Consider the following 24,705-nt stretch of genomic DNA (forward strand, 5'->3'; position numbering starts at 1 on the left):
GCTGCTGTTGCCGCTGCTGGGGCGCCCGTCGTTGCAACGCAGGCCCGGAGCTCGCCCGGCGCAGCCCTCGCCGCTCCTGCGGGCGGCTCCCAGGCTCCGCCGGCCGCTCACGTGTCCGTCCCGGCTGGGCGAGGAAGGAAGGAAGGAAGGAGGGAGAGAAGCTCGCGTCTCCCCAACTCACATGACCCGAGTGTTTGTCCCCGTGATCAGCGCCGGGCTCCCGTGTCTCCTCCGCGTCCCCTCTGCCTCCATCCGGCGTGAGATTTGAAACTCGCACTGCCTCCTCCCTGCCCCCCTCCCCCCGGCGCTGCCCCCTCCCCCCCTTCTCCCCCCTCCCCTCCCCTTCCCCCTCTCCCCCCATGGACATGCTGGATCCCAGCCTGGACACAGCCACCGCCTCTGCCGCTGCCTCCAGGTAAGACCCGGAGTGGGGGGTGTGCGCCCCCCAGCCCAGCCCCCCTTTCCAGCCCCCTTTGGAGGGGCTCAGCCCCTCTGTCCCTTTCCTGGCCTACCCAGGGTGGGGGAGGGGAGACCAGCCATGATCCTCCTCCTCCTCCTCCTCCTGCAGCAGCAGCAGCAACATAGAGAGGGGGAGGACAAAATGGAGGACAAGGCATAGCCTGGGAGAGGAGCTGTGGGGGGCAGGCTGGGGTGGGATAGCATGAATGCAAGTTGCCCACTGAGTGTGGGGGGGGGGTGTTTGTGTCTGGGAGGGGGGATCTGGACGATTGGAGTGTGAAAAAGAGAGGCTGTGTCATGTAGAGTGCCTATGGAGAAAGTGAGAAGGGAGGATACCCCCCCCCAGGGCATGCACACTAAGGTGCTCCCCCCTCCCCGCCTGCATGCACACTAAGGTGCTCCCCCCTCCCCGCCTGCATGCACACTAAGGTGCCCCCTCCGCCTGCATGCACAGGAAGATCTTGTCAAGAAGGAACTGAAGGAGCCTTGGTTTTTGTATGAGGTTTGGGGGGGGGCAGAGTGAACCATGTGGGCAGGGTTTTGCAGTCATAGGGGAAAGGACAAACTGGGGGGGATTAGGGATTGTGGTAAATGTCACTAAGGGGCTTGCTGACCAGGGGGTTAGGTGGACTGCAAAGTGGCAGTGAGGAGTGAGCAATACTAGTAGGGGAGTGAAAAAGGTTCCCCACAGGATGCATTTGTCGTGGGGGGACTGAGTGTGTATTGGTGTGTCCAGCTACATGGCCTGGTGTCAGACCTGTCACCCAGGTGATTCCAGGCACTGTATGGCAGCAATGCTGCCCAGGGTACCTTCTGCCAGGAGTTGAACCTGTGACATCTGCATGCAGCAGGTGTACTAACACCATGAGGTGTGGGTTGGGGGCCCAGAATTGCTGGGCAGGTAATGGAGTCCAGAGAAGCTGCAGGTTAGGGTTTGCACATCTGTCTTGGGGAGTCTGGGCACTGGGAGTCTGGCCTGAGAGCATAACAGCAGTGCCCAAATTACCAGAAAGTGGGGAGCAGAAGGGTCCTGACCCGTGCCTTTTGTACTGGCTCCTTAACTACTCTAGTTAGAAAACCGGGTTGGGGGGCATGACTTGGCTGAAGTAGGTGGGGGATCAGGAAGTTGCTGCGTTGCTTTCCCCCACATACAGTAGTTTGAACATTAGCCCATGTATCCTGGATCTTGCTCGTGGGAGGCCAAGAGCCTCTTCACATATTATTTAGGTTCTTTTGGGAGTGGCAGTACGTGCGAAGGTATTTTAAGTGTGTCCCTAGAAACTTCAGCAAGCCCACAGGTCATCCAGTGTAGGTATGCCTGTCAGGGAGCTGGGAGTCATGGTGGCGCTTGTCCAGTGATCCTCCGGATGGGCAAACCCAGGTTTGCTGGTACACTGAATTTAGCCTTGGATTCTCTTTTTTTTTTTTTTGGGGGGGGGGGGGGCAGTAAGAATTACTACTTTGTATTATTACATTTTTATTCCAACAAGAAACTTGGGGTCTTTCCCCCTGCCCTGGTTCTCTTGTGTTGGTTAACCTGAGAGATAGTTCCAGGGGAATGAGTGGAGATTAGAACCCAGGACTTCCCGGGCCTACTCTAACCACTGCACCATGGTGCTCCTCTGTTGATTGCAGCTACCAGAAGATGGGAGGACAGGTGATACATTGAATAATATCTTAGTGCTGTAGGGGTGGGGAAAAAACCCTGTCTGGGACCCTGATGAGCTTCTGCCAGCCAGTGTTGACGGTACTAAGCTAGCTGGACAAATGGCCTGACTGGAGAGGAAGCCTCCTTACAACAGATACTCTTGTGAGGTAGTCCTTTGTTCTTTATTGCATTTGCTTGTTTTTTTCAGTGGTAGGGTCCCCAGGCCATCTCTCATCCACGCACTGCTTAGTTTCCACAAGATGGCTACATTCTGCCCCTTCGGACCACATTGAACGTGAGGGTGGGCCTGTGAGAACAGTGGCTTGCCCTAAAGTTAACTGCTGTGAGCAGACAGGAGGGTCCTGAAGTGTGATTTGAACCCAGGAGAGCAAGTTCACAGGCTGAATGCTTTTTGCTGTTGTGCTATGTCATCTTTCCCTTCAAGGTGAAACCCCTACAACCCCACTGCTACTCCACCACACTGCCCTAGATTCAGGGCTGCAACCGAGAAATGGGGAGGCTACTGAGGTGGGAACACGTGATGTCCAGAGGCTGGTGTCACCTGGGCAGAACAAGCACAGCGCCCTCTCCGCTGGAGTCCTTCCATTGCCCACATGAACGAAGGGCTGCTCTTCATACTTGTGGGGGAGGAGGAGGAGGAAAGACACAACACAGGCAAGAATCTGCCCTTCATCCCTGACCCTGGGCGGAATCAGGCTCTCTGTGCAGATACACACTGCATTCCCCAGGGATGAAGTCCTTGCAGGGCATAAGCCTCCCCCATCGCCTGTTATAGTGATGGACATGAGGCTGGTGGTGTGAGCAGCAGGGGTATGTGAGCGAGATGAATACTTTAATATGGATTTTTAAAATGATGCATTTGTGTCATAGGATGCTGCCTTCTGAGTTAGGTCAGTGGGCCGCAAAGGCCAGCTTTCCTAGCTTAGGCTGGCAGCATCCTTCTAGGGATTCAGACCTTAATTTTCCTCTGCTTGGTGCTGAGGATTGAACATGGAGGCTTTTGGCTTGGAAATTTGTCCCTTGTACAGCTCTCACCTGCAGAGATGTGCCATGCCCCATGTAGCACATGCAATTGCTCCTTATATTTATCACGCCCTTCCTCTGAGAACCTCAGGGTGGCATACGTGATCCTCTCATTTTATCTTCACAACAGTCCTGTGAAGTAAGAACATAAGAACAGCCCCACTGGATCAGGTCATAGGCCCATCTAGTCCAGCTTCCTGTATCTCACAGCAGCCCACCAAATGCCCCAGGGAGCACACCAGATAACAAGAGACCTGCAGCCTGGTGCCCTCCCTTGCATTGGCATTCTGACATCACCCATTTCTAAAATCAGGAGGTAGCACATACGCATCATGGCTTGTAACCCATAATGGATTTTTCCTCCAGAAACTTGTCCAATCCCCTTTTAGGCTAGGCTAAGTAGGCTAGGCTGAGAGATGGTGACTGGACCAAGGTCACCTGGTGATGCCCACGGTTACAGGGAGATGAGAATCCGAGGCTCCTTGATAGGATAGGCTCCTTGTCCAACCCTTTTAGCTTACATGTGTCGTATCCGTATGTGTCGGTCCACATTTTTATGCATATGGCTGCATGAAGGGGTCAGGTTTCTCCTGGTCTGTGCAGTGGCAGGTTCCAGGTTGCATTTTAGAATATTTCTTTCTTACCCCCCCCCCCAAAAAAATGCATCCATATTCTAATTCTTTGATGTGCTGCTTTTCTATGTGCAGGGGGCAGAGTTCAGCCTGAGAGCCTGAGCTTCCCCCTGACATGCTAGCTTTCTATAAGGCTTGCTTTCAGATTCTTCCACCACCGACATGCTCTCCAGAGGTGGGGTGGAGAAGGGTGTGCAGCAGCTCATTTTCTAGATATCATTGATTGAATCGCACTCATGTTCCATCCCTGTTGGAGGAGCACGGTGTGAGATTACCCCATTTCACCTCCTCAGCAATTCTGTGATAGCTGAGGCTCGAACACATGGCAGTGGGTGGAAAGGGAAAGAGAAGACACTGGGTGTCATCCACTTGCAAGCGGTGCTTGAAACCACTTGATTCAAGAGATTTCCCTGGGAGCATAGGAGAGGGAATAGGTTCACTGTAAGGATAGGCCTTATGGATCACAAGCAGTTTCATCAAATTCTTTCCAGCATAGGTTTTTAGGAAGCATATACGCTTGAAGGGATGCCGTCTTCTCCATGTTTTACCCATACTGCATCTTGACTTGAGGGTTGTGCTCAATTTTAACAGCATCATTGCAGAGGGTTGGTCAAGGTGACCTTCCTATCATCTTCACCCCTTCACCACTCACACAACACCAGGACCAGGGAACTTCCATTAAAACTGAGCGTCGGGAGAGGGGTGACAGAAGGATTTGTTTCTTTACCCAACGTGTAATTAGTCTGTGGGACTCCTTGCTACGGAATGTGGTGGTGGAAACTGACCTAGATGCCTGGTCAGACTGATTGTTGGAGGAAAAGTCCATTACAAGCCATGATAGTCCTGGTTTTAGAAGTAGGCTGCCTCAGAATGCCAAATGCAAGGGAGGGCAAAAGATGTAGGTATCTTGTTGCCTTCTGTGTTCCCTAAGGCATCTGATAGGCCAGTGCGCAATACAGGAAGTTGGACGATGGGCCTTTGGCCTGATCCGGCAGGGCTCTTCTTATGCTCCTGAAGATGTGGCTCTTTCTTGATCCATAAACCTTATTCTGTAGAACCTCTTGTGTACTAACTCCATTCATTTTGGTTAGAGAGGCTGGAGGTTCTGTTTCAGAGGTTTCATATCTCCCCCCTTATCCCAGCAGAGTGCAAAGATAATTAGAATCATGTTGGGTATCGGGTGCGAATGAAGACACAGGCTGTTTGGGAGGGGAGTGTTTTCCTTGGTGGCCCTGAGGTACAGGGCAGGCATATCCACCATGTTGCTGTCCCAGTTCTTGCAGAATTTAGGATTTTTTTTGTCTTTTGCAGACTGTGTGAGCTACATTGTCTGTGCCTTTGGTGGTGGAACAGGGTGGGGTGAGGAAGATGTCAAGAGATGAAGGTCTGAGATGGAGCGACCAGGGATCCTTGGGAGTAGGAAAGCAACTGAGGGCCAAGTGTAAGGTTGGGTGAAGAAAATGTGTTCTGCAGAGGGCAGCAAAGAGAGATTGGGGTGAACTTTATACATGAACTTAAATTTGCAATGAGCCGAAATTCCTCAGATTGGCCAGGAATTGACTCGAGCATTCAGGGCGAAAAAGCTCCCCTTCTTTCTTGTAATGTTGGCACATGTGTGCTGAAGGTGACCGGTGCATGCTTCATAGCAGTGTGGTTCCCTGTTGCTTTTGCCCATGGCCCAGAACCTCTTGGGTATTCACCCATCCCCCATTCCTAAAAGAAGCATCCCCGTGAATAAGAAAGGACTAACCAAACATAGGTCCAGTGAGTGCTTGGGTGGATGACCTCCTGGGTGCCCTGCCTTGATCCTATGGCGTTTTGGTGTTTCCACTCTGTCATCAGTTGATGCTTCCCCGGCTGGGTGGTTGATGCCCCAGCTTGTATCCTCTTTATCCTTCAATGATATCCATGGCAGGGCTTCCTGGGACCCCACTCACTTTGGAAGGAACCATGCACACACTGCTCTGTGGTGTCCCTTCCAGAGCTGCAGGAGTTTTAAGCCAGCCCAAAGTGAGCTTCAGTTCTGGCAGGAGAGCGACATGTCGGCTGGGCAAAGAGCAAATGTCCTCTGTGTTCCTGAGTACAGGATATTGATCTGAAGGCTTAATGACCCCATTGATCAGGCCATATTGGGTTCAAATAGGGTTGTTCCTTCCAGACCCCAAGTAAGCCGACTATTCCTATCAACAGCCCTGTTCCTTGCTGTCTACTCTTTGACCTGACTGGAAAGACCCACTGGCATCAGTGGAGATTTTTTGGAGCAACTGAAGGGGCTCTGGATACAGATTATAACCATGGTGGACACACTTAAGACCCCCTTCCCCTATCAGCCACACTCCATTGTGGCCGCTAACCCATGGCAGACTTTTCCTCCATGAATGTGCCCATTTTAAGGCCATCTAGGCCAGGGGTGTCCAACACATTTCATACAGAGGGCCGAATAGCCCTCATGGCACCTGCTAAAGGTGAGAAGTGATGTCCATTAAGCAGGAAGTGACTTCCCTCTTCTGTTTTCCAAAAGTCTTGCTCAGGGTCTTTCCATTCCTTCTCTTTCCTCCCCCTGTCTTTCTTTTCCTTCTTTTTATGCCTCCCAGCCCTCCTTCCTCCTTCTTAGTCCCCCAAGATCACGCAAGCTTCCTCGAGACTTTGAAACAGCACTGGAGGCCTCCAGACTTTGGCCTTGCAGAGCTCTGCAGCTACATCATGAAGAGCTCCCATGGACCGAATTTGACCCACAGGCCTTATGTTTGACACCCCTGATCTGAGGCCATCACCACCTACTGTGACAGCGAATTCCAGATTATTGATGCCCTTTGTGAAGAAAGCCTTCCTTTTGTTCACCTTTAATCTCTTCTTCTTACATGAGCTTCCCAAGGGTCTCCTTTCCAGGGTCCTGACCAAAGCTGCGGTGTGCTTCACCTAGTTTGCAGGATCAGGTGTCCTGAGATCATTTCCTGATGATTTACCCTTCCTGTGGTAGTGCGGTGTAGTGGTTAGACTATTGGTGTACAGATAGGAGAAACTGAAGTTCAAATTCTTACCCTGCCATAGAGCTGACTGGAAATTATTGGGCCAGTCACGTCCCCCTTAGCTCAGCCTACCTTACAGGGTTGTTTGTAAGGATGAAAAACAACTGCGCAGAGAGAAGTCTCAGCTGTGCTTGTGTAATTAAAAATAAATGAACTAGGTTGTCCTGCTGTTTGTCTGTTGTTTTGGCACTCCTTGAGATAAAACTTATTCCTCTCCCCTTTTTTTTAAGTGTACTGCATGGCATGTCTCTGATACAGGTTATGTCTCTGAATTAGTATCAAAAATTGGGGGTTGCTGGCCTGAGAAGCTCTTTGGCTCCATCCATGGTGCACGCATGACCCAGCCTCCCCAAAGACCGCTGAACTGACTGTGTTCTCTGGCCCCATTAGAGCTCTCGAACCCAGCCCGCCTTCTGCGCTGTGGGTGCCTTCTCTGCTCTGCGCAACAGCATCTCCACTCTGCACCAACGCCCCGGGTGAGATACGAGCCTTATCTCTCCCTGCCAGTGAAAAGGATTAAGAGAGCTGAATGTTTTCCAGCTCTGTGGCTGGCTGGCTGTAAGCAGCTGCGAGCCACCCTTCATCCTGCCTCCATGAAAGCAGAGGATATTAATTTGGACCTGGTGGCAGACATCAGCACAAGAATCTCCTGGCTTCAGGCATGTGCAGGTCGGGTTGCGAGATCTCTCGTTGCTGGCAGGAAGGGAGATTTTGCCACTGCCATCTCTGAGATGAAATCGCATCATGCGGAGCCCTGCGCAGCAGGAGATTGTATCGGGCAAAGTGAGATTCTGTATCGGTGAGATGAACAGTCAAGGAATGTATGTTCTCTGTGCCTGGGCAATCTAAGTTCTCTACCAAGAGGAGAGGAATTCTTTCGTCTGTAAACGTGTGCCAACCGAGCATAGCAAAGTGAAAGCCTACTTTGTAGCACCCGGCCTGTGGAACTCCCTGCCATGTGAAGTGTGGTCAGTTACCATTCTACCAGTACACTGCAATGAAAACAAAAATGGAATCACTTTCTGTGTCACCAAGGGTTTGATTTAGTTAAGGCAACTCACGTGCTCTCTTACTCTCTGCTTATTTTCTGTGGTTTTTTTATGCTATGTTATGGGGGGGTTGCTAGGTTTTTATTTGATTATGAACTGGACTGGGGGTGTCTGCTCTTTAGATTTCAGTTGCTGTTGCTTCGCCTCTCGCTTTTACGCATTCCATCTCGACCATGAGGACTGGAAACTTGCTTGATTCCTACAGACGTTGAAAATTCTGTAGCTCACAACAGCACTGAGAAATAATGGCTGTCCCAAAGTGACACAGGGAGCTTCAAGACCAAGTGGGGGTTTTGAATCGTGTCATCTTGGTTCTCTCACTACCCACCATCACCACACTGGGTCTCTCACTGTGCACAATCTCACTATGCAAACCCTTGAATTTCAGCACCCTAAGAATTTCAAAGGTCTGTTTTTAAGATGATGTTTGCAAACCGTTCCCTGGGACTGGCAGGAATAGAATGCAATTTTTGAATGAAGCACCTTTCCCCTTCTCCGGTCTGTTAATATGTTCTATTGTTTGTGGGATACAAATTCACAGGTCCTGACCCGCATCAGGAGGGTCAACCTGTAGGTGTTCTGAGTCCTGGAGAGGCCATGCGCAGTTTCAGAAGGTTTCTGGAAGTGTGTTTCTAAGGCCTTTGGACCTTAGACCACTTCCCTGACAGCAAGTGCGAATGGCCTTTCTGCCACCCAGGGCCATGACAAAACCAGAAGTGACGTTAAAAAAAAAAAAGTCTTCCTGGCGCCTGAAAGGTCTTCTGAGGCCTCCGGAAAGCCCAAAACAGTCACTGAAGTGATGTTATTAGGACTTCTAGAGGCTTTAAGGGCCTTAAGGAGGGGGGGGGGAACCAGTGGGGCAGAGGGGTTTGCAGCAGTACCCCAGGGCACTTGCCCCTCTGCTTCCCCCAGGTATGCCAGTGCCCTACGGCCCAAACTGCAGATTCCTTTATCTCAGTTTTCAGCCTCAGGCCACTGCCCCAACAGCCCGAACCACAGTTTATCTCAGTCTTCTGCATCCGCATGGGTTCCGAGAAAGAAACCCCCCATGGATGCTGAGGAATGACTGTACATCACTGATCAGTGCAGAGTTTGGGTTACAACCCAATCGGAGACCTTCACCTCCCACCTAAAGAGAGCAGTGGTTTTTTTGTTTTTTTTTTCCACATAGTTCAGAGGACACCCTGGGGTTTTTGGAAGCTTATCTGAAGTTCCTCAGCAGCAGATTCTCCCTGAAAGACAATTTGCTAGTTGTTGCCAATCTCTTCATGCCTTGCACAATTGCAGGGAAAGGTTCAGTGTGCTGTAAGCTTATTATATGATTGCATTTTCTGTCCCACCATTCCTCCAAGGAGCTTAGAGTGTGGCGTACATGATTTTCTCTCTCCTTCCCATTAACTCTAGGGTTATTCACACATTACGCAAATACAGAATGACTGTCCCTGGGTTCATTTTTCCAGATCAACAATCCATGTACCCTGAACACAGGTTACACCCGCATTGAACAGAACTCGTGAACACCTGGGTACGCAGATAGATCCGGATACAGTTTAATGTGTGAACAACCCTCCTGTGAGGTAGGTTAGGCTGAAAGTGGGTGACTAGCCCAAGGTCGCCCATTGAGCATCGCGCAAGTGGGATTCGAACCCAAGTTTTCCCAGCAACATAACCACCACACCATGCTGTTGTACCCTGGACAAATCAGCGCTAGATGGTTCCTTGCATGTTTAAGGCTTGGAAGCTGCCATAAGACAGGCTGTATGAGTAAGATTCCCATCTTTTGAAGGAGGGAAGGGTCTGGTGGTCACAGTGTGGGCAGGGGCTTGCTGGAGTTGGCACCATCTGGTTCTTCCAGAACCTTTTTTAGAGCTTAATGTTCTTTCCTTTTCTTCTCTGTTACAGCCACGAAAAAGACCAAGAAGGTGAAGAGGGAGTTGAGCTGCAAGAAGGTGAGGAAAGACTGGTCCAAAAATGTCCAGTCGCACTATATAAGGAAGTCGAAGCTCCCTCCTTGACAGCTGGACAGATTTCAGGTCTCCATCCCATAAACCAGGCATACAAAAATGGGTTTGAACTAAATTGATCCTTCAGCTCTCCCCGCTCTAGATCCTGCTGAGCACGTTTTCAGCTGGAGTTCAAGATCCTTTCCACTTGCCCCCAGTGCTATTCAAAGCCAAGGCATAGCCTTTAATGCACTCTTTGCTTCCATTGGCTGGTAGAGCCCTGCTCCAAAAAGCTGAGAGTCTACACCCCTGCTTTCCCCCAGGTTTTCTACTTTTACATGCTAGCATCATTCATAAGGATTTCTCCTTCGTTCCCTTAGCTTTGAAATGATCTTGTGATGTAGGTCAGGCTGCAGAAGACAGACTGACCCAAGGGGAAACCAATGGACTCTCCTGGTCAACTGCCATGCCATGATTGATTTTGTGCATTAGTGTTACTGAGATGGAGAAGAGGCGCCCCAGTGTGGGAGAGGCACATAAGACTGGAGACCTGTTTCTGCTCTTGGTTGAGTTCAGGGATGACTTTCTTTTGACAACTGTGAGATGGATGACATTGTTTAAAACTGGTCCGCCTTTGTGAAGCTTCAGTCTCGCTTTTCCACCCCGTGCAACTTCATGCCCACTTGCCTTTCCAAATCCCATAGCTTGCCACATTCCAGGGCATCCCATTGACCTGGTGCGCAGGCCGCATAGTTGAGACAGGCAAGCTGGCGAGGTGTCCTGTGGTCAGTCATTGATTTCCCTTCTCTCCCAGGGGATGGCACAAATGCAGATGAACAGACGGCAGTGGCCATCGCCAGTGTCCAGCAAGCAGCCTTTACAGACCATAATATCCAGTACCAGTTCCGCACAGAAAACAATGGAGGACAGGTAGACATACGTGTTGGGTCGCTTAGCGATGCTGTAGATGTGTTGGGGCAAAGAACCACCTTTTGGGGACTGCTTGTCTTTACAGTTTGAAAATGGTGGTAGGGTGAGAGCATAAGGCATGGGAGCTCTATCACCCCTCGCCCCCCATTCTGGCCATTGGTCAGCTCCTCAACCTACACATTTAGGAAGATTGCATGGGACAGCTGTTCTTGGACTGCACCATTTCAAAATGGAGGGGGGATCATATGATCAAACAGATGTTGAAAGCTTCCTACACGGAGGCTTAGTTTATCACTTTTTAAGATGAAGGAACCGTCAACTATGTGATTAGTTGGGTTTTTAATAAAAAAAATTTCTTTCTCCATGTAAACATGAAATGGGAGAGTCCCAGGAAGGCTGTACCACATAGTGCTTTCAAATGCGAGGCAAAGCTCTCGCTTCTGAGATGGTAGAAGATACTGCCCAGGGCCAAAGGACCTGAAGATGCTGCCCAGAACCATAGGACCTGTTTGGAAGTGGTTTGGATGGGATTTATGTGTGCATGTGTAAATGCAGCTGAGATACCTGGTTGGGGTTGGGTGGGAGGCCACGATACCAGGATCTGCATGTTTGGGCGGGGGCGGGGGGTTGTGGATGTTTGTAGAAAATGGCAACAAGAGTGGCAAAAGAGCCTGAATCTTGGCTTATTTGGTTTGCAGCACACCCTCTCCCCATGGATGTTCTTTACCGGCATTCTCCACTGACTTATCCCTGGGGTGCGACTGCTGCCGCCCCCCTCAATTCCGCTTTCATCCCAAGCGTTTTGTGTCTCTTGTTCTCCTTGCAAGACGTCCCTCGTCCTGGAAACTCTAACCAGGAAATGACTAGATTTCATATTTACAAAACGTGTTGGGGGGCAGCTAGTTTTATTTTCCCTGTGGCCCTTAATGCAAAGTGAAACTGGCCTTGTGCCTCACAGAAGCCAATGATGCGTTGATGTGGATTCTGCATACAACCTCTTGCGCTCTGTCTCAGTCCCTTTAGGAACTGCAGACTGGAAATCCCCATCATAGCTGAGCTCTCCATTTCTGCTCCCTGCCTGTGTTCTGCTTAACGCCCAGCCTGATAAAGGAATTTGGAGAACCTGCCATCTGGCTTACCACTTTGTGCCACCTTAAGTCTGTCCTAACGCAGAGCTGGACCCACTCTAGTGTCTGTTCTTTGCCTCCTCTCCCAGGTGACATACAGAGTGGTCCAGGTGACGGACAGTCAGCTGGATGGACAGACAGACACGACGGGGGCCGTCAGCGTGGTGTCAACAGCAGCCTTTGCCGGCAGCCAGCAAGCAGTCGCTCAGGTAAGGCTTGGCTTGTTGCCCTGGGGGTGCGTGGCTAGACTGATGCTGTGTTGATGGGTGCATACAGGGGCAGAGGTGGTGCCTTCATCAACTTAGCACATGGTTTGGATGAATGCCACTGCTTGGCTGCACATATCATTCTCCACCACAGCATGCACTGCCACAGTTGCCTCCTGGAACCGATGTGGTGTAGTGGTTAAGAAACTGAGTTGTGAAAGGGGGCTTCTCTGGTTTGAATCTCTTTCTGCCATGAACTTGCTTGGTGGGTCTTTCAGGGTCGTTCTACAGGCTGCATCAAGGTAATTCCATGAAATGCTTGCACCCTGGGGTCTCCAGTGCCTGGGGCAGGTTTTAGTAACGTGTCTTCTCCAATTAACAGAATATATCTTTCCTGTATAGCAGGGGTGTCCAAAGTTTTTGGCAGGAGGGTCACATCATCTCTCTGACACTGTCGGGGGCCGGGGAAAAAAATAATTAATTTACATTTAAAATTTGAATGAACTTACGTAAGTTTACATAAACGAATATATTAAAGATGAACTTATATTAATGAATGCATGAAGGTCTTGCAATAGCTCAAGGCCTATAAAAGGCCTTGCACAAAACAAGGCTGGCCTTTCCTTTGCTGCCGCTACTGCATCACAGACGTGAAACAACAAGCAGTGGAGGGAGCCCTCATCCCACAGCTCATGGGAGAGGTCAAGCAGTCGCCCTCACACTGAGAGCAGTTGCGTTGGGCCAGTGTGGGCTCCAACAAATCACCGGAGAGCCAGAGGCTCATTGGAAACTGGAGGTTCCCTGAGGGCCACATTGAGAGACCTCGAGGGCCACGTGTGGCCCCAGGGCCAGGGTTTGAGCAGCCTTGCTGTATAGCATGGGTCTCCAGACTGCGGCTCTGGGGCCATGTTCACCCCACCACAAGATTTTATCCAGCCATCAGCAATTTATCTTTTTTGTCAGAACATTTGCTAATGTTTGACATTTTTATTCATCGTTCTATATCATTTCTCAGTTTAAGCACAGCATTATTTCTTTGTAATTGTCAAATTTATCTTTGGTTCTGAATCGTACCATGCTGATTACACTAAATATCCAAATAAAACTTATTCATTCATTTCAATTCTTTCATTTATAAAACCGATTTATTTTTGTGTCCTTGGGTCCCTTCGGGGAGAAAGGCAGGGTATAACTAAAGTAAATAAATACATATTTTGGCCCATGGAAATATACAAAATAAGCAATGTGGCTATGATGTGGCCCTCATACTAAAAAGTTCAGAGCCCCCTACTCTATAGAACACTCACACTTTGCAGCACAGTTCAAGGTGCAGATTCTCTTCTCTCCCCCCCCCCCCCCCCGTTCGTCTGCTGGCCTTTACATTAGCCCTGCACCAGGCCACTTGTTCCCATACAAAGTGGCCCTAACGTTCAGCTAATCAGCAGAGAGTCTGCTTGTTGATTGACCTCTACTAGAGTCTTGGTCATTTATTACCATATGCAGGGCCTTTGGCCTTTGTCACCCAGAAAGCTTCATGGTTGAGTGGGGATTTGAACCTGTATCTTCCAGGTCTAAGAAAACTCCTGAACTACTATGCCATTCAGGCAGAGTGAGGGCACAGATGTCACTGGGATTTGTGCCAGAAAAGTAATTTTGGACTTTCACTTCTGAGTGCAGGTGGATTTGTGTCTTTTTTTTTTTTTTTTTCACCTCCCACCCTGATTATAAAGTAAAAATATGCCTGTAATGGTGTGTGTGTGTTCAGAAAATTTAACAACCCTTTGGGCTATCAGTTAATAGTTCGGGGCAAGGCTGACCTAAGGGAAGAGCCAGAGCAGGGCTGTAGTTTCCCTATCCCATTACCTGGTGTGGACACATTCAGAAGGCAGGAGGTGGCACTCTGACTGAATGCATGGAGAGAGAGTCTTTGCTTCTCTTTTCCGTGCAGCCTCTAAAACTTTGTTCCTATGCTTGCTGATTTACTGTTGGTGGTTGGGTATGAATCGCGGGTGTCCTCCATGCTGTCAGTGTTTTAGGATGTGGTTACTGCCCTGCTGAGGGATGTGTCTGTTAGTGTGGCTTCCGGCTGTTGGGTCACGCTGCATTAGAGAAACCTGTTCTCTTCTCATGCATGCTCTCTCTCTCTCTCTCTCTCTCTCTCTCTCTCTCTCTCTCTCTCTCAGGATTGATCCAACTGCTCTTATGCTCATGCAAAGCACATGTGTTTTGATGTAGCTGTGGCACATCTTGCACCCAGGGCCAGCAGATGCACATAATAGCAGCCCAATGGCCATCCTTGCATCCTTGGGCAAATGCTGGATTTCCGTACACTTGTTGACCTGGTTGCAGAATGTGAGAATGGGTATGACTGAGGAATGCTATGTCTGAGGCCATTCTGTTCTGTCTGAGTTGGCCCAAGTGTGTGTATCTTGTTAACTTTAATCAGTTGTTCACTCTGTGGCTGGACAGCAAAACCCTTGCCCTGTTCTGGATGTGCCCCATCTTAAAAGGCTATCTGTTTTCTTTCTTGTAGAAGAGGTAATGCCTGTTTTAATATGCATGCACGCCAGCCAAAAGCCAAAGAAAATATGTTTTGGTTTTTTTATTTTATTTTATTAACCAACTTAATCAATCAGCTGGTCGCATTAATTTTGATCGGTGAAGGTTTTAGTGAATAGAAGGATGTTCTTTTCCTATCGCACAACACTAGATCCAGGAAGCATCCTCTAAAATCAAGTGGCAGGAGAGTTATAGAACAGACAGGAAAAAAAATTTCTTACTTGTTGCCACAGGATGTGGTGATAACATCTGGCCTAGATGATTTTAAAAGGGAATTGGACAGATTAATGGAGGAAAAGTCCATCACAGGTTACAAACCATGATGAGTATGTGCAACCTCCTGATTTCCGAAGTAGACTACCTCAGAATGCCAGATGGAAGGGAGTGGCAGCAGGATGTGGGCATCTTGTTGTCTTGTGTGCTCCCTGAGGCACTTGGTGGGGCACTGTGAGATCCAGGAAGTTAGACTAGATGGGCCTATGGCCTGATCCAGTGCGGCTGTTCTTATGTTCTTAACTACAATTCCCAGGAGGCCTTGCAGGTCTTCTTGTTATCTGGTGTGCTCCCTGGGGCATTTGGTGGGCTGCTGTGAGATACAGGAAGCTGGACTAGATGGGCCTATGGCCTGATCCAGTGGGGCTGTTCTTATGTTCTTAACTACAATTCCCAGGAGGCCTTGCAGGTCTTCTTGTTATCTGGTGTGCTCCCTGGGGCATTTGGTGGGTCCGCTGTGAGATACAGGAAGCTGGACTAGATGGGCCTATGGCCTGATCCAGTGGGGCTGTTCTTATGTTCTTAACTACAATTCCCAGGAGGCCTTGCAGGTCTCTTGTTATCAGGTGTGCTCCCTGGGGCATTTGGTGGGCCGCTGTGAGATACAGGAAGCTGGACTAGATGGGCCTATGGCCTGATCCAGTGGGGCTGTTCTTATGTTCTTAACTACAATTCCCAGGAGGCCTTGCAGGTCTCTTGTTATCTGGTGTGCTCCCTGGGGCATTTGGTGGGCCGCTGTGAGATACAGGAAGCTGGACTAGATGGGCCTATGGCCTGATCCAGTGGGGCTGTTCTTATGTTCTTAACTACAATTCCAAGGAGGCCTTGCAGGTCTTCTTGTTATCTGGTGTGCTCCCTGGAGCATTTGGTGGGCTGCTGTGAGATCCAGGAAGCTGGACTAGATGGGCCAATGGCCTGTTCTTGCAGGGCTCTAGTAACATTCTCATGAATAACAGCTGCCCTAAAAGATTAGCCTTAAAGGGATTACAGAGATCCTGAATACAAGTCCAGAAACAAACACAGTGAAATGCAGCAGCTAAAAATAATAATTGTGTTTAGAAATGGCCAGCTTTTTGTCTTAGAAGACAAAATGCACCACATGGGGGCAGTCTATGCTTATAATATTGCACAGGTTTCCTTTTTTCCCCCTTGCATCTGAGGACTGGCTCCTTCCTACTGGACTGGCTGTCCTCCAGGATGAGATGTTGGGATTATTTTGGTGGAATCACTGCACTGCATTTTATTATTATTAAGAATACTTACGTCCTGCTTTTCATCCAGAAAGCTGACTGAGTGGTTTATATACCTGAATAGATAAAGACATAATTCCCTGCCCCAAAGGGACTCGCAGTCTAAGTAGATGCAGAAAAAATGCCCACAAACAGCCACTGAAAAGACAGAATATATCAGGTTGCTTGCTCCGTCCTTGCCAAATACAAGAGAGATATGACTTAGAGACGTGTGAGCAAACCCTGGCCCAGGGGGCCATTTCTGACCCTCGGGAACCCCAAGTCTCCTTGAGCCTCTGGCCCATTGGAGACTGTTGGAGCTCATGCTGACCCGTGACTGCCGGTGACAATTGCCAGTCATGTTAGAGCAAGATGCATTCTGCTTTTTCCTAGGCATTATTTTAACACCCCCCCCCCCAATTGCCTCTGGACAACCTATGGCTCCATGTGTTTCTGACTTGGTCTGTATGTTTTCACTGTGCAAGAGGTGTGTGGCAAACTGTTCATAATTCTCATGTGGTTCTACATGCCTGTATTATAGTTCTCATGGGTATTATAAATCAACCCAGTAAAATTCATTCATTCATATAACTTATATCTCTGATATATTCATTTATGTGAATTTATGTAAATTCATTCAAATTTGTAATGTAAATTAATTCTTTTTTCCTGGACCCCGACACAGTGTCAGAGAGATGATGTGGCCCTCCTGCCAAATGTTTGCCCACCCCTGACTTAATAACAATAAATAATAATACAGGTATTTATATACCACCTTTCTTGGTCATCAGATTTCTCCTCAGACTTTATTCAAGGCGGTTTACATAGGCAGGCTATTTAAATCCCCGTAGGGATTTTTACAATTGAAAGAAGGTTTCTATCTTTCAAGAACCACAACATTTCAGATGTTTCTTTCTGATCTGGCCGCACATTCTGGCCTCCATCCTCCCACACTCAGAGCAGATGGAAATAGCTCGGCTCAGCTTGTCAGCTGCTTCTAGGTCGCACGGTGCCGGTGGCCTTGAACTGGCGACCTGCGGGTGTTAACTTCAGGCAAACGGAGGCTCTACCCTCTAGACCCGACCTCCTGCCTGTCTCCTGCCTGGAGACTTAGAGGGTACTCTGCACAGTGAGCAAGGGTGGACTCTAAGAGACTTGAATTAGGGAGGAAAGGTGGCATTTCAGCTGCACAATACAAATAAAACAAGTTAGATGCCCCTTCCCGTCCTTTCACAAAAACCGGAGCCCAGTTTCTTCTCCCACTGCCTCAGTTTTGGGACCTGTTAGAATCTCCATTCCTTTCCTTGCCCTGTCCTTGGAAGAAGGACTATCTAAACAGGACACTCCCTGTCATCTCCAGGTAGGACTGGGAAAGACCCCTGTCCCAAGTCCTGGCCAACCGTGCCATTGGGCTGACTTGGTAGATGACTATGTATCCACCATGCTGGAGTCTCCTCTTGACTTCACCTTTTTCTCTCCAGGCTGTGATCCAGAACCCCTTCAGCAATGGCGGGAGCCCGGCAACGGACGCCGTCAGCGGGGAGGCTCGGTTTGCGTACTTCCCAGCCTCCACGGTGGGAGACGCCACAGCAGTGTCGGTTCAGACAACGGATCAGTCGCTGGCACAGGCCGGAGGTAGGAAGCAAGAGCTCTAAAACACATCTCACCCACCTTCCGGACTGGGGAGTTTGAGGGTTGGTTTCCAGAGCTCTCCACAGGCTGCGTTCTGCCCCCCCCTCCTGGGAAAACATGTTGCATTTTGTTGTTGCGCTCTTGTGGAATGGTGGCTCACTCACGTATCTGCGCGCCTGCGTAAATGTCCATTTAGGAGCTAGAAGGCATCTGGGTGGATTTCCTTATAGCCAAGAGCTTGGGTTTCCCCATCCCTTCTGGTGCTCTCGCTTTCCACCCTTCCCTTGTTGAGCAGCCAACCAATCCCTTTTTCACCTTGTCTCCGATAGGCCAGTTCTACGTGATGATGACGCCCCAGGACGTGTTGCAGACAGGAACGCAGCGCACCATTGCGCCTCGCACTCACCCCTATTCCCCGTACGTATGACTTCCTGGGTGGAGAAGCAGTGGCGTGAGGGGTCTGGAGCCTGGCCCTTGCACCTGGAGATTGCCTAGATTACAGCAGCTCCTGTAAGCAAGAGACATGCCATAGGAGAGCCCCCCACGGTGCATGTAGGAAATCTCAACCTCACTCCCTGGCAGGGTCTCCAGGCTAGAAGGACTCTTGCCTGAAGACTTGAGTTGTTGCTGCTGCCTGCCAGGACTGAGCTGGTGGGACCAATGGGCTTGTTCGGCAGGATACCTGAGGCTTGGCATCCCATAAGCATGGCAGGGGTATAAATGGAGGGTGGGATGGGGTGGGAGAGCTGACAACACCAAGCACAGCTTGTGTGATCTGAACAGGGGAAGCCAACTGGAATTGGAGCAGAGTTCAGGAAACCTGTGCTGATCAGAGGGCTGGACTGGATGACTTCCAGGTTCCCTTCCAACTCTAACACTCTGTGATACAATAAGATATTTCCATGTGGGAAAGAGGTGAAACAAGTGCATAGAGCATCCTATAAACCTGTCCTGCTTATGGTGGAGAAGCCTGGATTGCCTGTGGTTTCCTGGCATTCCGTATTAAGAGGTAGCACTTCACCAAATGTCCTCTGCTGGCTTGCCAAAGCATGAGAGGACTGCTGCCTTTGCTGTTCTGCGTGGGATTCCCAGAGGTGCATCTGGTTGACCACCTTTGGCAGTGGGATCCTGGCTCAGATGAGCTTTCAGTCTGATCAGCAGGACACTTCTAGACATTCTTGCCCAGTTTTTTCTTTGGGGGGGGGGAATGGGGACTGAGATTTGGAACCCCCTCCCCCCAGCTCTTTCTAATGCATGATACTGCTTTCAAGATGTGAGGACCCTTTCCTGATTTCTCCTCCCCATCTTTCCCTGTAAAAATATAGAAAAATGGACGGGACGCGGACACCGCGGGACGAGAGGAGGAGAGCCCAGCACAACGAAGGTGAACAGTTGGACAGACACCTTCCTTTTCCTCCCTCTTTTTTTGCATTCTGTTTTCTTTGAGCAAGACTGGCCGCCCTCTTCGTTCTCTGGGGGTCGTACATTGTCTCGGGCTGGAATTCCTCCCGCTCACCATGACGCTGTCACTATACCCATGCAGCTTCACCTAAGTGGGGGTACCTGTACCACTGGTTGAGAAGCACTGATTTAGATGATATTTTATCATCCAAGCCCCCCCCCCCCCGGGTTAGTTGCCATGAGCAGGTGCGGTTCTGGCTCCTCCCTTCATATCTGGCAGATTTTGGGAATTTCCTCTAATAATAGTGAAAAAAACAGCTTATTAGCTGTTTTTTACCCCCCCCCCCCCCCCCGCGCACGCTGCACTATTCTAAGAAAAGCTCCAAACTTCCCCACATACAAGGGTTGAGGACAGGAGCGCCCATGAGGCCGGTTTGAGCAATAAAAGAATTAACTGCCCTGTGGTCCATGATTAGTCCTGCTAATCTTTCCCAATTTGGTTAGTTTGGGTTCTCTTTGCACGCCCTCCTGGTGAGCGGTCTCTGTGATCTAATTGCACTGAAATGTGTGTAATTGATGCCTTGCCATCTCTTTGTCTCTTCCCCAGTGGAACGGAGGAGGCGGGACAAGATCAACAATTGGATCGTCCAGCTATCGAAAATAATCCCAGACTGCAACACCGACAACAGCAAGACGGGGGCGGTGAGGGCAGTTGACGGGTGGGTGGGGAGGGGAGGAGATCCAGGAGGAGGGATGTGGAGGGGAGCAGCTGTTTTGCAGGAGTACTTGACGTTCCCATGAAGCATTGTTTGCAAATCTGTCCAGTCCACATCATGTTGTTCCCGACTTGCTGGCTATGCGGCCTTCTAGTCGGAAAGCGGCGTTCTGGAGGCGGTTTGCTGGTTGCTGCTTAACAGAGAGATGGGAGAGGGCTGGGGCTTGTAGCCCAGAGGTTGGGCTTGTGTGGAACTTAGGATCTGTGCTCCCGGTTTCTCCAGAGCAAAGGAGGCATCCTATCCAAGGCCTGCGATTACATCCGCGAGCTGCGCCAGACGAACCAGCGCATGCAGGAGACCTTCAAGGAGGCCGAGCGGCTGCAGATGGACAACGATTTATTACAGCAGCAGGTAGCCTGGCTTCTCGCACCACAGCTTCCCTCCGTCACTAGAGGCGTGATGGGGCTGCCTTTCCGTGGGAGTGCTAAAGAATTGCGCCAAACCGGCCCATCCATGAGGCAGATTGAGCCGGTGGCCTTGGGGAGCAAATTTTTGGAGGGGCACCTGTCATTTGCCTTCACCACTCCTCATCCTTCTTGAGTTCATGGAGGAAGAATGGAGTGGGAAAGAGAGGAGAGGAGTGGGTAGGGGCTCAAAGATTGTCGTAAGTGCCCCAGAAAGTTGTCAAGAGAACTTAGATGTAGTTCTCACAGAGAGGAAAAGTTTTAAGACTGCAGATAGGGGGCTCCTTTGACGGAGTGCTTCCCCCAAACAGGCCTGGCCCAAGCGTCACTTGAAGCGGGTTTAAATTCTGCATCTCTGCCTCCTTGCATACAGATGGGGAAAAAAACCATGTAAAATGCTGTGATCCGCTTCTGTATCCATTCACCTCGCTCCTTCCCTGCCTGCTCTTTCAGCCAAACAGGGAGTGCAGGGCTTGCTGGGAGCTCCAGGGACTGCACAAGGCAGGAGCAAGGTGAGTGGACAGGGAAGTGGATTGCCGCTTTCCATGCAGTACTTTTGGGTGGGCATGGCAGCAGCGCTCTGCTTTCCCTCCCGCACACCTGGTGCCTTCCTTTTGTGGCCCCTTTCCGCAAAACACACACTTCCTGGTTTGTTTAAAGCAGCTGTGTGAGGAAGGGGGTTGAGCAGGGGTTTCCAAAGTGGGCATTGCGATGCCTTAGTGCAGTGGTTTTCAGGCTTTTAGCACCCACTTTTTATAATGAGAATCCATCAGCACCTTCCGGAAGTGACATCGTCAAGCAGGAAAATTTTAAAAAATCCTACCCACGTTTACTCAGGAGTAAGTCCCATTGACTATTGTTGTTAAAAGCATATACATAGTAGCCTGTTAAAAGTACCTATCTATAACATTTCCCCAAATGCAGTCGCATACCAGGGTAGCATCAAGTCTAATATATATTAAAAATAAAATATTGGAATGAATGGGGATTCACCTGAAATTGGCTCATGACCCACCTAGTGGGTCCCCACCCACAGTTTGAAAAACACTGCTTTAGTGCATCACGGTGCATTCACAAGGGGCTCCACGGGATGTCCCTGGTGGCCCTCCTATCTGTTCAGTCAGTCTTTGATTTTGCAAATAGAGAGAGATGTCAGCATACAGTGGAAGCTTGCTCTGTATCTGGGGTGTCCAAAGTTTTTGGCTGGAGGGCCACATCATCTCTCTGACACTGTGTCGGGGCTGGGGGAAAAAAAAGAATTAATTTACATTTAAAATTTGAATAAATTTGCATAAGTTTTACATAAATGAATATATTAAAGATGAACTTATATGAATGAATGAAGGTCTTGCAATAGCTCAATAGCCTTGCACAAAGCAAGGCTGGTCTTTCCTTTGCTGCTGCTGCTGCATCATAAATGTGAAACAGCAAGCAATGGAGGGAGCCCTCATCCCACAGCTCACGTGAGAGGTCAAACAGTCGCCCTCATGCTGAGAGCAGTTGCGTCGGGCCAGTGCGGACTCCAACAAATCTTCGGAGGGCCAGAGGCTCATTGGAGACTGGGGGCTCCCTGAGGGCCGCATTGAGAAGCCTCGAGGGCTGCATGTGGCCCCAGTGCCAGGGTTTGGGCACTCCTGCTCTATATGGACAATTCCATTTTTATCTCACATATTTTTTTGCCTCTCTCTGTTTTTCTCTCTGCGGCAGATTGAGGAGCTGAAGAATGAAAATGCACTTCTGAGGGCACAGCTTCAGCAACACGGGATCGAGATAGTGGGAGACACCCCGGGGCAGTAACCCCCTCCTGTTTCCTTCCTTGCTGCTGCCTCTTCACGTGGGATCTCCGCCCTCCACTTCTGCTGCCCTTTTGTATAGCGCAATGAGAACCCCCTCCGCTGAACGAACCCTCGTTACCCCTTACTTGGGAGGGGGATGCTAGAGGGGAGGGGGAGATGGGGGGTGGCAGAAGACTGATCGTGCAGTCCACTAGCCAGGCCAGCCCTTTCTTCTGAAGGGGCCCTCCAGCTTTCCCCTGCCTTCAGCTCCCGATTCCCCCACCCCACTTCCCTTTACTTAGGATATATTAAGATAAAAGAGACAAAACCTGCATTTTTTATAGTAGATTTTTAACACAGGTTAGCCAATCTTTTTTTTGTTTGTTTGTCCTGTCCTTGTCCGCTGGATCTCTGGGGCGGGGACATCTTTCTTGTGAGTTCCACTGTCAAGATGTTTGGATCCCATCTCCTCTTCCTTCTGACCCTGGCACGTTTTTCTGTCTTGCCACCAGGTGGCAAACGAGCCGATCGTTTTTTGGTTATAGCCATAAAAGGGGGGGTGGGGCTTGCTTCCTTTGGATTCACCTTCCAGACCGTGAGAGCAAAGGGTTTGGTGCCTCACAGACCCTCACGACTGCAAAATGAATTTGCAAGAGATCTTGGGTGCAATCCACAGCGAACACCCCTTCCCCGAAACGACTGCTGCTCGCACAAGAGGTGCGCGAATGTGCACGTCTTATGCACTTGGGTGCAAGCAGCATTCGTTTTTCCCATGGGCACGGGTTCAGCACAACTTGGGCCAGGTTGATACATCCAACAGAATGAGGTGGTGGACTCTGGAGCTGGCAGAGTGGACTGTACCACTCCAGGCTGCAGGGGAGTGGGGGCTTGCATTCTTCAGCGTTTCCCCCATTTTTATTAAATCTCCCTGCAAGCAGAAAAGTAGCATGCGGTGTGCTAGTTTTCTCCTTGCAGGGAGTTTTTATAGACCTACTTTAGGAAGCATTTAAAAACTGTGATTTGTTTTGTGTCCCCCACTTGGAGTCTGAAGTAGTGCAGTTTGGTCTATCGCTTCAGGACTTTAACCGCCTCGTTCTAGAGGCTACATGTCTAGTCCAGGCTAAAGTCACAACCGAGTTCCACTCCGTTGCTTTCAATGGGACGTGACTCACAAATGACTTTGCTGAATTTCGTCTTGTGGTTTGAACAGGCTGGTGGATTGCCCCCTTTTCCTCTAAGGCAACCCCTCTGTTAACATACCCCTCCCAGATGTGTATTTTTTTTAAGGCATAGTGGAATAAAATCCTAAAGCCTACTTCTGTCTCTGCCCCTTTCCCTCTTCCTTTTTCTTTTCTTGTAAGTAATTTTTATTTTATTTTATTAGTTCTTAAGAGCATTTGTATAGAGGTACGGTGTTTGTATGATAGCTGAATCCCAGGCCATTAGAAAAGTTTTTAGTGGTGGAATGAATTGACAACAGGGTTGCTTAATTTTTTGTGGTTTTGATATTATATATTTTTTTTAATTAAAACATCAGTGTTTTAGGATTTCAGGTAAAATAATAAGCGGGAGGTGAATTTTTAAAAGAAGTTATCATCTCTATTTTGGGTTTTTCCCCTCTCCCTTGCTTCCGAACAGATCGATTTTTTTGGGTTTTTTTAATTTTTTTTTAAGAGATTAAGACAAATCGTTCCTACACAACAAAAAACATTGTTGCTATTATTATGATTGTTGTATGAGCAGGTTTTCATTAGGTTTGAGTTTTTTATATTGCTTACACCAGTCCCTCTGAAACGCAAAACCAAGGACTCTTATTGGGAGATGATACTATGCCTTTGTAACTGGGAGGAGGGACAGGTGAAATCAAGGGAAAAATGGGGAAAAAAGGCAAAATTGGTATATCGAAAGATTTCTGAGTTGACTTGCAGAATTTGAGTGATTGTTGGAAAGTAGGACATAATTCTGTTTATATATATATAAATATATATATAAAGGAAAAAAAAAAAACCTGCACAGAAAGAATATCTTATCAAATCATTTTGTTGTTTGACAGTTTGTGGGGGGGCAGGTGCAGAAAAGGGCTGTAATTCTGGGGGCGGATGGGAAGATTTGGATCCACAGTCTGCAGGCATGGGGGGGGGGGTTCTTTTCACATTCCATCAACTGCTGGAGGGACTCCATGCAACAGATTGGAGCCAAAAGAGGAAGCAGGTATGTCTTTACCCAGTTCGCCATCTCCGCTAGGGCTAAAGTGGGAAGGGGTTGTGATTCAGTAGTTGAGCGTGTGGGGGTTTCCCAGGTTCTGTCCCTGGCATCTCTCTATAGGGCAGAGCAAAATCCCTGTCTGGGACCTTGCAGGGCCGCTGCCAGGCTGGGGTGTTAGTCTCAGGCTAGCTGCACCAAAAGTCAGACTCTGCAAGGCAGGTTCCTATGGAGCTGTGACTGTCCATCTCACAAGCAATTTGTATGGGGGGAGTCCATACCCAGTGGTTAGAGCATCTGCTTGGCATGCAGAAAGTCTTGGGTGCAGTCACCAAGTGGTGGGGCTTGAAAGGACATGAAGAAACAAGGATCACAATTGTTGTAGGA

General features: G+C 49.3%; 1 protein-coding gene across 1 annotated transcript; it reads left to right on the forward strand.

Moving 5' to 3' along the window:
• On the forward strand, positions 1-24,138 carry USF2 (upstream transcription factor 2, c-fos interacting). The gene is made up of 10 exons (XM_066638353.1): positions 1-415; positions 9,764-9,810; positions 10,619-10,734; positions 11,951-12,070; positions 17,610-17,763; positions 18,090-18,177; positions 19,086-19,144; positions 19,769-19,863; positions 20,160-20,288; positions 22,049-24,138. Exons 1-10 carry the CDS (start codon positions 360-362, stop codon positions 22,136-22,138), a joined length of 954 nt encoding a protein of 317 aa, XP_066494450.1. The 5' UTR covers positions 1-359; the 3' UTR covers positions 22,139-24,138.
• The last annotated feature ends 567 nt before the right edge of the window (positions 24,139-24,705 follow it).

Source organism: Tiliqua scincoides, chromosome 10 (genome assembly GCF_035046505.1).
Source record: "Tiliqua scincoides isolate rTilSci1 chromosome 10, rTilSci1.hap2, whole genome shotgun sequence".
In the NCBI taxonomy this organism is placed as follows: Eukaryota; Metazoa; Chordata; class Lepidosauria; order Squamata; family Scincidae; genus Tiliqua; species Tiliqua scincoides.

Excerpts from the sequence above, each read along its gene's own strand:
- USF2 (XM_066638353.1), top strand. The coding sequence starts at position 360 with ATGGACATGCTGGATCCCAGCCTGGACACAGCCACCGCCTCTGCCGCT. Across the intron at positions 12,071-17,609 it reads GCCAGCAAGCAGTCGCTCAG|GCTGTGATCCAGAACCCCTT; the intron begins GTAAGGCTTGGC and ends TTTTCTCTCCAG. Across the intron at positions 20,289-22,048 it reads ACGATTTATTACAGCAGCAG|ATTGAGGAGCTGAAGAATGA; the intron begins GTAGCCTGGCTT and ends TCTCTGCGGCAG.